Raw genomic sequence first — 13,099 nt, 5'->3', positions numbered from 1 at the left:
CACATATCCCACCACGTGCTAGCCCAGGTCCTGTCCCGACTCCGGCCCTGTCACCACCACCATCCTCCCCGGCCCTCAGAGCCCTGATGCATGTGTGCATGTGGCAGGAAGAGCCTTCACAGGTATGACCTGAAGGTGGACAGACACTCAAGCAGGACCCAGGAGAGGGGGAGGAGAGGCTGTGTGGTACAATGGCTATGACATTGACTTGCGTCCCAGTCCCGGCTGCTCACTGGGACTTGCTCCAAGCCATGGGAGCTTTGGGGCGAGTTACTTAACCTCCCCAGCCTCAACATCCACACCATCTGTAAAAAGAAAGTAATAAGAATACCACGACTGGCTTTTATTAGAAGGAAACAAGAAGGTGCAGTGAGTGAAGTATGCAGCTCGTGCTTGCCTGACAGGAGCCCATCAAAGCCTGGCTGTTCCTCAGCAAGTGAGGGTGGTGCCTGTTCACCTCCCTTCCCAGAAAGCTGTCTCTGCCAGGGTCTGGGACACTTCCTGCCTTTCTCCCCTCTGGGTCCTGACCTAGGCTGCTGTCCAAAGCCTGGGTTACTTCTCCGAAGGTCTGGTAAGGATCGGAGGCTGGTTTGGGGCCACAGAGCTGTTACCACCTGGATGTGCAGAGACTAGTTTCTACCCCCGGGTGTCACCCACTTCCTGCATCTGTAACGCTAGGTGTTTGGTCCTGCTCTGGAGGGCTCAGAGGCCCACCTACCAGAGCTATAGGGTGTGGCCCTCCTTGTCCCTGAAGTCTGGCAAGAGAAGCCACATGGATCTACAGGACCAACATCAGTCTCTGAGAAGGAGGGCTGCCAGGACCAGGTGTCAGGCATCAGGGTTTGGAGCCTGACCAGGAGGCAGAGGGAGGACTAGCACAAAGGGAGCTGTAGGAGGAAAGAAATCCCGGAGTGGAGATCACAGGATGGGGCGTTGCCTCCTTGCTGCAGCCCATGGCCGGTCTGGCCACTGCCCTGACAGCTGGGGGGCCACAAGTAGGGAGGCAGGAGTAGCCAGAGTTGAGCCTCCATGGTACCTGGAGGCCCTCAGTCGGGCCTCAGCCGGGAAGCCAGGTCCCCTACTCATGGCAGCCAAGTGACTTAGGAGGCCCAGGTGGCAGCAACAGCATTGTTGAGTGCGGAAACCTGGTTTCAAGCTCCAGGTCTGATGTCTGTTCTCTCATGTTCTCTCCCCTGCTTTGGCTAAAAGCGGGTAATAATATCTTACCTTCTTTTCTAGGTGCCCATGAAGGTCAAATAAGCCAATGTATTCAGAAGTACTTTAAAGGAGAAGTGTTGTATAAATATGGGAAGGACTGTGCCAGAAGCTGGGGACAGAAATCCCAGGCAGTGGTTGCTGCTCATAGGGCTGGGTGGGTGTGGCAGGGTGAGAGGTCCAGTCCAAAGGAATTAAGGGGACTTGTGCCAGGGCTTGGCACAGGAGGGGAGGGAGAGGGGAGGGAGGTTGCCCAACACAGAACAGAAGGAGATTCAAAACTCCCAAGACCTCAAGACAGAGACACAAAACCCGCAAAGCTGAACGGAGAGAGAGAAATAAAGGTGTGAGGGAGGTGTGAGGCTGTCTTCCTGTCCCTGCCCCCACCACCTCCCAGCAGTTCTTAGAATCAGTCAGGCCCATGCACCCACCAGGCCCCCAGGAGCATCAGTGTTCTTTCTGGGAAACAATGCCCTGTCTTAAGCATCTTTAGCAAGATCTCTGAACATCTGTGGGTTTAGGATGAACACAGGGTAGCTCACTGGAGCTTCTAGGAGCCTGAGAGTGAGGAACAGGAGGGCTTGGGGACTGGGGGGTGGGTTGAGGGGTGGGAGGCACTGGAATAGGCGCCCAGCGGCAGAGTGTGGGCTCCGCTTTCCATCCCAGAGTGATCAGGTTCCGGGTGGCTAGAGAGCCATCTGTCCCCAAAGGCCTGGGCTCCCTACTTCCTGGAGTAAGAAGCTGGCCCAGGGCTGAAATCAGGACTGTCATTCACCTATGGTGATAGGCTGGGGACAAAAGGTTCTGCCACTGTATTCCCGCCCCACCAGATATTCCCAGCTGCAGAAAGGCGCCCGGGCTGCAGCTGAGAAGCCAGGTGGGGGTACAGGGCCACCCATCTCCGCAGCCCCTCCACCCTCCTCTTCTGGCACCCTCTAGAAACTTTGGCTGAGCTGGGAGATTCAGGGGTGGGGGTGGGGTGGCGCCGGTGGAGCAGAGTCCAGCGCCTGCCCCCCCACCCAGCTCTCCCGACCTAACTTTTCTGCCACTTCCAGTGGCAGGGTGGGCGGCACTTGGTTGTCAGAAAGCCCCCTCCTTACCCATGCTGCTTGCTGGTATGCTTTGATCCTGACTGGCCTGTCAGGAGGGAGCAGAAACAGAGGCCGGGCTGGTGTCCGAGGCACGCTGTGCCCCGGGAAGGGGCAAAGGGAAGGAATTTATACAACCAATTGGGGGGCGGGGCGGGGCAGGGGGAGGGCCCCGGCTACAGCCCAGGGTGAACCACCAAGGGCAGCTGGCCAGGACGTTCTCAAATGGCCTGGGAGGCTGCTGTTTGAGTTGCAGGGTGTGTGTGTATCTGTGTGTGCGCGTGCGCGTGTGTTAGGAGCCTGTGCATTTGCAGATATGCACTGTGCCTGTGTGTGTATCTCTTGTGGGTGCCTGGGAATACTTTGTGGGTCTGTGTATGTGCACAGTCCTGTATGCCTCTGTGTGTGTGTGTGTGTGTGTGTGTGTGTGTGTGTGTCTTTGTGTGTGCATACGTGCCTGTGTGAGTGTTCCTGTGTGTCTGGACTTGTGCATGTCTGTGTGTACTTAAGTGAGCTTGTGCCTGCCGGAGTGTTGCTTGTGTGGGCCTATGCATATGTGTCTGTGCGCGTGAGTGTGTGTTTGCGCGAGTGTATGAGCGCACATGTTCCTGTGTCAGTGCTTACCTCTGTACTTGGGTCTGTTTCCACGCAGGGCTGTGGGCCCATCTGCTCCTATTCACAGCCAGGGTCAGCTCTCTCCTAAGATTGCCCTCTGATTCCAGACGTCCAGGCTCCAAAAGGCACAGTCCTACCCACCCCCAAACTGCCCACCCTGTCCTCCTGCCATGGCTGCCCTGACAGGAACCGGGGTTAACTAGGACCCATGTCCAGGTTTCACTTTCTCCTGACTTGTGTATTCCTGTTGAGCTTTGAAGTGGAAGGAAAATTGGCAGCACTCATTATCACGCTCATTACCCTCATAAATCCCGGCAGGTGGAAGTGTAGTGCCCCCCCCATCTCTGGGCTGGGTACCTCATACAGCTCCCTAGGTGGGTAGCAGGGCCCCAGAGCAGTCCAGCATGATGTCACTGTCCCTAACTGGCCTGTGACAAGTCAGAAGACTCTCAGGGTTCCATTCATCCAGGAAGGAAGGAGTCCCCCAGCTGGAGGATTCAATGCCACCAGGGCTGCCTAGCCTGCTAGTACAGGGTCCCAGGGACATGCCACACAGCTGCCAAGCAAATGACAGGTGCTTGCTGAAGAACCAAGGCAAGGTTGAGGCCTGATCTGTTAACTCTCTCTGGGGCTGCCCCAATCCAGAGAGGCCCAGGTTCAAAGGGCTGGGCAAGGGAACCCACCCCACTTGTTTTTCATCGTGAAGTCAAGGGGCCCTCTTTCCTGAAACCTGGCTGCCTGACAGGGGTAACATTTGCTTCTTCTAGGAACCTGCTGACTCGGCGTCTATAGAAGCCACTTTCATCTTGGATGAAAGCTATGGGGTGAAGTTTTTATTGGATAGTGAAAGGGACGAAGTTTGGTCTCGAGACTGCCGGTGGAAAGATCCATGGTGTTTCCAAACCGGAGTGAAAGGAAGAACAAAGCTGGGCTGCAGTATGACAGATGACAGGCATCTGTCCTCCTGGTTCCTGTGGGTAAGGGAGCACCCAGAGGGAGATGCTCTGTGGCTGCCCTTACCCCCTTCTCCTCACTATCACTCAACTCCCCTGGCTCTTTCCTACATCTGGGTCCTCACCATCACGCCATCAGCCAGGCATGTGCTGCAGTCAGCCCTGTGGGTGCAGCTGTCCCCCAGGGGGTGGCCCAGGGGGCTGCTTCTTCGCCTGGGCTGGCCTCCCCATCTGCTGGCTGTCTCTCCTCACCCTGCCTCCAGCCTGCGCCTCTGGCCTCCTCCTCCTCCTCCTAGGACCCCATCTCATACCTCCTCTACTTTCCTGCTTTGGGGCTTGAAGTAGCCTTACAACCAAGATCTGAAAGAGAAAGAAAGCCCATCCTCACCCCCTTGTCAAAAGTTCTGGGGCACCTGGGGGGCTCAGTCGGTTAAGCGTCTGACTTCGGCTCAGGTCACGATCTTGCAGTTCGTGGGACCGAGCCCCGCGTTGGGCCCTCTGCTCTCAGTGCTGAGCCCACCTCAGATCCTCTGTCTCCCTCTCTCTCTCTGCGCCTCCCCCTTTTGCGTATGTGCTCTCAAAGTAAATAAGTAAACATTAAAAAAAAAAGGTTCTTGAATCATCACCCCCAAAGAAACTGTGATTTTGCTTATTCTAGACAAGAACCGCAAAGCACCGTTCTGTCACAGACTGTAGGTTCTTTCATGCTCTGAACCCTGACCTGGTGTTCTCTGTGGCTCCTGAATGGCACCCCTAGCCCCTACCTACTGCTTCCTCCACAGCCTGCAAGGTGGTTGGGAAAATTCGTTCAAATCAGGGCTACAGGTGGAAGCAGCCCAGGGAGAGGGCTCAGGCTGGTCGTAGAAGGGTCCATGGCCCATGGCGTCTTTGCTTCCATGATGGGCCACCCCACTCAGCCTCACTGTGGCTCAGGCATCCCTAATGTTGCTTCTCAGGAACTTATGCATTCTCTCCTCTCTCTGATCTGCCCTTCCATAGCCAACCAGAGTCCAACTGGAGCTGGCTGACTCCCAGATTGATATGAAGGCATATGAGGAGGGCCTCGAGCTTCCTGCCCTGGGCAGTCCCAGGGAGGGTGAGACCCCAGCCCAGGTCTGCTAATCCCAGGAGGCCATATGCCTGACACTGGGCACCCCCACCCCAAAGGAGGGTGGGTGCGGCCCATGTTCCTTCCTGCTGGTTCAAGCTCCAAAAAAGCACAGTAAATATTAGAGGAGGTAGGTTATCAGGCCAGCAGCTGAACAGCAAGGCGGTTATGTAACCGCTGCCTGAACTTTGGCTTTGCTCCATCATCTGCAGACAGAAAGCAGATTCTTGTGGTGTAGGGGGTATGGAGCCCCTCTGCTGGTTCCCCCCTTTCCTTCCAGTCTCTGCCAGACTTCTTTGGGCCTCTTTAAACAGACCACTCTTTGGCAAGATGACGAAGTGAGGAAAGAAAGATTAAACCCAGAGAAAGGAAAGGAGAGGATATGACGTCAGAGTCTCCAAGAATAATTTAACGTTTAAAAAAAAAAAGAGACAAAAAGAGGGACGCCTGGGGGGCTCAGTCTGTTAAGAGTCTGACTTCAGCTCAGGTCATGATCTCTCAGTTCATGGATTTGAGCTTCGACAGCTGTGCTGACAGCTCGGAGCCTGGAGCCTGCTTCGGATTCTGTGTCTCCCTCTCTCTGTGCCCCTCCCCCACTCATGCTCTGTCTCTCTCAAAATGTAAATAAACATTTGAAAAAATTTTAAAAAGAGAGAGAGAGGAAAAAAAGTGTTGTTCTTCATCTCTCGCAAAACAAAAGCAATGGGGAAGCAATCCCAGTCCGGCTGGTGGGGGGGTGGGGGTGGAGGGGAGGATATCAGGGATCAAGCAGAACTAAACTGAATGAACTACCTGGTCACACTCGCCCTTGCCCGCAGCACCCCCACTTAACCCTTGCCACACCCCAAATTTGTAGGTGAATCATCCTCCTTTGACTTAGGAAGAAGCTGAGGCTCAGAGGGGCCAAGGCCAAGTTAGGTGCCGAGCAGGAACCCCTCTCAGGTTCCTGGGTTCTGGAGCTCACAGTTTTTCTAATCACTCCAGGCCATTTGGTGTTTTGTTTGGCTCTGTTTGGCTTGGGAGGGGTGTGGGTGGTGGGGAGGAAGAAGCTCCAGAAGGAATGTGGAAAGCTGTGCTGTTTTGTTTCTGGGGACTCTCAGGGACACTTTCTTGGGAATGGGGAAAGAAGAAGCAGGTGTCTCCTGAACTGAACAGCGGGGTCTTCCTGGTGCGGAGGGAGTGGGGGATGCCCCCTGCTACAGGAAAGGTACTACGTCCATGTGTAACCATGGTTACCTTTGGAGAGAGGCAACGGAAGGAAGGGGATAATTTTTTTACTTTTGTTTCAGACACTTGTATATATCTATTTTTTAATGCTTATTTTTTTATTTTTGAGAGAGAGAGAGAGAGAGAGAGAGAGAGAGACAAGAGTAGGCGGAGGAGGGGCAGAGAGAGAGGGAGACACAGAATCCAGAGCAGGCTCCAGGCTCTGAGCTGTCAACCCAGAGCCCGATGCGGGGTTTGAACTCATGAACCACGAGATCATGACCTGAGCCGAAGTCAGATGCTTAACTGAGCCACCCAGGCACCCCCAGACACTTGTACATTTAAAAAAAATTTTTTTTTAATGTTTATTTTTGAGAGAGAGAGACAGCATGAACAGGGGAGGAGCAGAGAGACAGGGAGACACAGAATCAGAAGCAGGCTCCAGGCTCCAAGCACAGAGCCTGACGCGGGGCTTGAACTCACAAACCACAAGATCATGACCTGGGCCAAAGTCGGACTCTCAACCAACTGAGCCACCCAGGCGCCCCGACACTTGTACATTTTAAAAAATAATAAGCATGTATTACTTTTGTAATCAAAACCCCAAATAAAGGTACTAATTTATTTTATTTATTTTTTTGCCTGCCTGCCCTTTCCTTTGGGAGAGACACGCGTGCGTGGTCATTCATTCAGTCTTGGCCTCCACCAGGTTTTGTAGGCAGAGTGGGAAACAAGGCAGTTTCTGCCATCATAGAGATGATTTGCGGAGGGAGATGGCAACTAATCAAGGCAATAGCATCATTACCAATAAAGTGCAATGAAGGACATGGGGTAATGTGGGTGGCCGAGAGTAAACGGGGATTGGACAGGGTGGTCTGGTCTATACATGTGCAGGTTTGTGTGCAAACGAGCAGCGCGAACAGAACGAACACACCCAGCACACAACTCAAGGTGCCTGTGGCACCCAAGGCAGCAGCCTGCGGAGGCCTCATGTGGGACTGGCTGGACAGGTGGAGGTTTTTCGCAGCTAAGCAGTTCCTGAGCCACGTCCTGCTCATTTCTCCTGGTTTTAACAGACCAACGACACGCCCTGTGCAGGAGGGAGTAGCATTTACTGAGGACCTGTTAGCAGGTGTGGCTGGTGCCAGGCCGGGCCCTGCACACTAGCAGTTAGCTCAGGGACTGCCCACAGCAAACTGGACAGGTAAACAGCTTTTTCTTCATCTTACATCAGAGGAAACAGAGTTTTACAAATTCAACCAGCTGCTCACGCTAATTTCACAGCACCTCCTTATCTCTGAACAATGCTGAGTTCAAAGCCTGCCACTCAGAATAACAACAGAGCTCAGAGGAAAAAAACCCTCTGCCAGGGCTGGGGGTGATCTGAGAGGCACTTGGAGGGCTTCCAGCCCACCCTCAGTGCACTCAGAAATAGCCGCCTTCTGGCCTGTCACGGATGCTGGAAAGATCACCACTAACAGTTTATTTCTGTGGGATGGGATGTCCTCTTCTCACCTTCTCAGCCTCAGAGGTTACCCTTGAGGTGCTAAGCATGGCTTGGTTTTATCAGAGGCATGCCTCTGATAATAAGAGCAAGGGAGACTTGGAGCGCCTGGGTGGCTCAGTTGGTTGAGCTGAGACTTCGGCTCAGGTCATGATCTCGCGGTTTGTGAGTTCGAGCCCACATCTGGCTCTGTGCTAACAGTTCAGAGCCTACTTCAGATTCTGTGTCTACTCTTCTCTCTGCCCCGCCTCTGCTCGGGCTCTGTCTCTCTGTTTCTCAATAACAAATGAACGTTAAAAAAAAAAAATTTAAGAGCAAGGGAGATGCGAAGGAGAGGGAAGTGTTTAAAAAGCCGTCTCTTGGGACAGAAGAAAAGAAAGGCAAATGAGAGAGGGAGATCTCTTTCTCTCTCTAGGTCTCTCTCTCAGTAGAAAATGTCAATTTTTACAAAAATAGAAGAGTATGATGAACCTGCAGTTACACCACCACCTTCCCTAAAACTCTGCTCACAACCCTACCTGCTTCAACTCTTCTTCCTAGACCTCCTCTACCTCAGATTTTCTTGAAGCCAACACGAGACACTGTATTATTCCTTGCATTAATATTTCTGTAAGCATCCTTTCAAGATTAGAATTCTTTTTTTTAATTTTATTTTTTAAAAATTTACATCAAAGTTAGCATATAGTGCAACAATGATTTCAAGAGTAGATTCCTTAATGCCCCTTACCCATTTAGCCCATCCCCCCTCCCACAACCCCTCCAGGAACCCTCAGTTTGTTCTCCATATTTATGAGTTTCTTATGTTTGTCCCCCTCTCTGTTTTTATATTATTTTTGTTTCCCTTCCCTTATGTTCATCTCTTTTGTCTCTTAAAGTCCTCATGTGAGTGAAGTCATAAAATATTTGTCTTTCTCTGACTGACTAATTTCACTTAGCATAATACCCTCCAGTTCCATCCACGTAGTTACAAATGGCAAGATTTCATTCTTTTTGATTGCCGAGTAATACTCCACTGTATATATATATATATATATATATATATACACCACATCTTTATCCATTCATCCATCGATGGAAATTTGGGCTTTTTCCATACTTTGGCTATTGTTAATAGTGCTGCTGTGAATATCGGGGTGCATGTGTCCCTTTGAAACAGCACACCTGTATCCCTTGGTTATATACCCAGTAGTGCAATTGCTGGGTCTTAGGGTAGTTCTATTTTTAGTTTTCTGAGGAACCTTCATACTGTGTTCCAGAGCGGCTGCACCAGCTTGCATTCCCATCTTTTTTTTTTTTTTAAACCACTGTCTCATAATCGCACCTATGCAAATTAGTAAGTCTTCACTATTATCAGATATTCAAATTTCCCCTTTTGTCTTACACGTTTTTGTTTTACAGGTTATTTGAATCAAGATCTGAAGAGGGTCCGTACCTTTCTATTGTTCTTTTTCTTATGCATTTTTAAAAGTTTATTTATTTAGTTTTGAGAGAGAGACAGACAGAGTGAGAGGGGGAGGGGCAAAGAGAGAGGGAGAGAGAGAGAATCTCAAGCAGGCTCCACACTGTCAGCACAAGCCCCATGTGAGGCTCCAACTCATGAACTGTGTGATGATGACCCGAGCCAAAACAGAGTTGGACGCTTAACCAACTGAGCCTTCCAGGCACCCCTCTATTGTTGTTAAATCTGTTTAATCTGTAGGAAAGCAAGGGTATCTATCTACCTTGAAGATAGATTCAAGTTTAAGTGAAGGAGGATCTCACTACAACAGAAATTATGTATCTTGTCACATATCTAACCTACAAGAAGAAAAAGTGAGGTGGGTGTGAACCCAGTGTTGTAGTCTAGAGGAGGTAACAGCGACATCAGTCCCAGGGACACAGGGAAGTTTGCTGTGACTTCCTCCCCAGCCCCTCCTGTGCCAGCCTTCCTCCTGTGCCAAGCCTGGCTCCAGAAAAGCTGAGACGAGAACCATAAAAAGGCTTTTATGCAATCGTCTCCACCTTTACAGAGGCTCACTTGGCTTGCACCTTCTCAGTTACAAGCCCTGGGAAGAAAGAATTACATCAGTTTCGGTTAATGGCCCAAATTAAGCCATCAAAACCTCTAATCAAGCTTCCATTTTGGACATGTTATAATACTGTAAATAAAAAAAATCCAAAGGAAAATGAAAGCCCTTCTATTTGAGGTTGGAAGGACCTTTGGCCCCTGGAGTCGTATCTCTGAGTCACAGTTTCTCTACTAAGCTCAGGACAGGCAGGAACAAATTCCCCTCCTTCTCAGGGCCTACATTTTCTCACCTCACCACCAAGATGCTGCCTGGGAAAAGGGCAAGCAACTTGGATACTCCCTCCAGTGTCCCAAAGAGACAGGAATCCTGAGGCTTTGGGACACCTGTCTTCATTCTACATGGAATCAGAGGAAGGTCTGGGAAAGGGCCTCACTGCATGTCCTGGACTCTCTGTCTTCCATATACCATATCTAACCTGCTGTTCCACTGCAATTTCCCCAGGGTCACAAGTGTAGAAAGATGGAGAGTGCTGTTTGGAAAGGGGATATTTTGGGATTTCCTGTCTCACCTTATCAAAAGGCTGCTCAGAAACCAGAGTTTAAAAAGGCTTAAACTGAAAAATGATGATCTCTCTTAATATAGAAAGATCTCCGGGGCACCTGGGTGGCTTATTTGGTTAAGTCTCTGACTCTTAATGTCGGCTCAGGTAGTGATCTCACAGTTCGTGGGTTCAAGCCCCGTATTGGGCTCTGTGCTGACAGTGTGGAGCCTGCTTGGGACTCTCTCTCTCCCTCTCTCTGCCCCTCCCCAACTCACACTGTCTCTGTCTCTCTCAACAATAAATAAACTTAGAAAACAAAAGAAAAAAAGTATACAAAGATCTCCAACAAATCAATCAGAAAAAGACAATCGGTCAATAGAAAAATATTCCAAGGATATGAAAATGAAGGTTAAATGGGTAATAAACATAAATAAAGATACCCAACCTCATTAGCAACTAAAGAAATGCTTGTTAAAACAACAACATGACAGGATTTTCAAAAATAAGAAGATTGTTAACGTTTAGTGTTGGAAGAGGTGTGAGGACAAGGACACTCTTGTATTTTTTGGCAAGAGTATAAAATGGTGGAACATTTTCAGAAGGCAGTTTAGCAGCACCTGGCAGCATTTTCAGTGGGAATCCACCTTGGATGATCCACTCTGTGGAAATGGACAAGTATTCAAATCTATTAATAAGATGTCCACTGCAACCTTGTTCATAATAGTGACAGGTTGGAAACAACCAGTAGGGGAATAGTTCAATATATTATGGAACATCCATAACATGAACACCAAGAAACCATAATGTATAACTTTATACATATGGATGTGGAAGGATATCCAAGAAATATGGACGAGGGGGAAAGAGACAGAAAATAGTATGAACCCATTCAATTTAAACTATATATAAAATTAATTAATTAAACCATATAGTTTTATTTAGTTTGACTACTTTACATATTAAACTAATTAATTTAAATTATAATTTATAATTGCATAGTATATAATTACATAACTTCTAATTTAATATGTACTATAAATGTATACTATAAACAAACAAACAAACAAATAAATAAGGTTACATGTTTACAGAAAAGTATTTGAAGAGACAAAACTTCTTGTAGTTCTTGTAAGCTCATACCAAACTTACCAAATGTAACCAACACTGGTTACCTCTGAGGACTTGGATTATAGGGAAAAATATTTCTTTTTCACATTATGTACCAATTATGTATTTTTTACATTTTTTTAAGTAAGCTTGAAATACACACATAATTTAAAAATTGAAATAGTGAAAGAATACGATAACACTCTTGTGTCTTGAGCCAAAATTTAAAAGGTTAAAATCCAGTCATGGTGAGAACATGAGGAAAAGGTCATCACTGGAGATGGGTGAGAGTGCCAACTGGTGCCTTATTTACAAATGCGATTCGTCAATACCTATCAAAAGTTAAATTGTGCACAGCGTTTTTACCTGGGAGTTCCAGTTCTAGGATACGGTCCATAGAAGCACCTGGACAAGTAGGCAATAAATAGGTCATAATGACAACAACAACAAAAACAGACATCACTTATTAAATGCTTAACATACCCTTGGTATCGCTCTAAGCACTTTAAAGACAAAAAAGAAATGAACCCCAATCCACATAAAAGCTTACTATGTGCCAGATACTTCCATAAGCTCTTTACATGCTCTACCTTGTTTAATTAATCCTTACAACAAACCTATGAAGTGGAGACTCTTACTGCGCCCATTTTACAGATAAGGAAGTGACAGCATACAAAAAGGAAGTAACTTGCTCCAACTCACAGAGCTAGTGGGTAGCAGAGTCTAGGATTTGAATCTAGGCAGTTGGCTTCAGACTCTGTGCCTATAAACGGCTACACTCTCCTGTAGTGAATCATAGAACTTTCACAAGAGCTCCTTGAGATGGGTCATTTTGTGTTTCATTGTTTGGGGCTGGCCAGCACGTATGGCTCTTTTTCTGTCTGTTGGCAGATGGAACCCACCACCAACCACTCTAGGAACCAAAAAGACCCCATGCTCACTGTCCCAGATCCCTTTGCAGCTAGGATCAAGCACATGACAGTCCTGGACATCTAGGTGTGCCCAGGAGGGCTCAGACACAAAGAGGTAGGACAGTGGTGAGTGGGCTTTGGTGGATGTGGACACAGACAAGTGTGCGGGTGACCAGCCATGCTGCAGGGTCCAGGGCTGCACTTGGAGCATGATGGGTGGAGGCAGTGACCCCCCAACCCCTGCAGTGACTGCGGGGTCTCCTACCAGGAAGGGCTCTCTGGCCGCGCCTGTCTGTATTCAACACATCTGCCAATGGGGCCGTATGACTCAAAGGATCCAACAGTGCTTGACAAATTGGGGTGACCCATGAGGCTGTGGCAAGCAAGACCCAGAAGGAGAGTCCCCACGGTGGCCAAAAGAGGTGTTGAGGCTTAGCCCCCTTTAGCAGGCTCCTCTTTTGATAAATAGACTCTTGTGGGCTTCTGGGTCCCAAGAGAAACAAAATGTGGGACCATGGGACACCGGGTGACTTTGTGGCCCAAGCCCCTTCATAAACTAAGGATTATCTGATCCGCCTAGTTGGCCCAGGATTTCAGTAGCTCCATGCTTCTTACCTCCAAGTATAGCTGGGTGGAGCCTGAGAACATCCTGAAGGCAGAAAGAAACCACAAAATGCCCCGCTGTGCCCTCTCATTTGCCCTGTCTTGCCAAAACTCATCTTCCTCAGTATGCTCTAATGGCTTCAAAAGCCTGCTCATCAGGAAAGCCGCTGGCATCAGGAAAGATACTGAGAAGAAAAAACATTCTAGCTTGGGTTACAGGTGGCTGGCTGTCCACAACA

At 49.0% G+C, this 13,099-nt stretch overlaps 1 protein-coding gene and 1 long non-coding RNA gene across 4 annotated transcripts in view; one reads left to right on the top strand and one right to left on the bottom strand.

Annotated features, from left to right (window-relative positions):
• The window catches only part of LOC132671665 (uncharacterized), a 20,755-nt gene extending 15,175 nt beyond the window's left edge, over window positions 1–5,580 (top strand). Inside the window, exon 3 of the long non-coding RNA XR_009607211.2 lies at window positions 3,686–5,580. This is a non-coding gene — a long non-coding RNA (uncharacterized LOC132671665). The remainder of the gene's footprint in view (window positions 1–3,685) is intronic.
• The window catches only part of SELENBP1 (selenium binding protein 1), an 18,505-nt gene extending 5,406 nt beyond the window's left edge, over window positions 1–13,099 (bottom strand). The window contains exons 1-2 of one of the 3 annotated variants that reach the window (XM_060622725.2): window positions 12,873–13,099; window positions 11,713–11,751 (exon numbers count right to left, since the gene is read on the bottom strand). In XM_060622725.2, the coding sequence (XP_060478708.1) occupies window positions 11,713–11,743 (31 nt within the window). In that variant the 5' untranslated portion in view covers window positions 11,744–11,751; window positions 12,873–13,099. Of the gene's footprint in view, window positions 1–12; window positions 308–2,315; window positions 2,442–11,712; window positions 11,752–12,872 lie in introns of those variants that run through there. The other 2 variants (XM_060622726.2, XM_060622727.3) reach the window with 2 other exon arrangements.

Source organism: Panthera onca, chromosome C1, assembly GCF_046562875.1.
Source record: "Panthera onca isolate mPanOnc1 chromosome C1, mPanOnc1 haplotype 2, whole genome shotgun sequence".
Lineage (NCBI taxonomy): Eukaryota > Metazoa > Chordata > Mammalia > Carnivora > Felidae > Panthera > Panthera onca.
The sequence above is the reverse complement of the archived record's forward strand: the minus strand, read 5'-3'. Positions and strand labels throughout refer to the sequence as shown.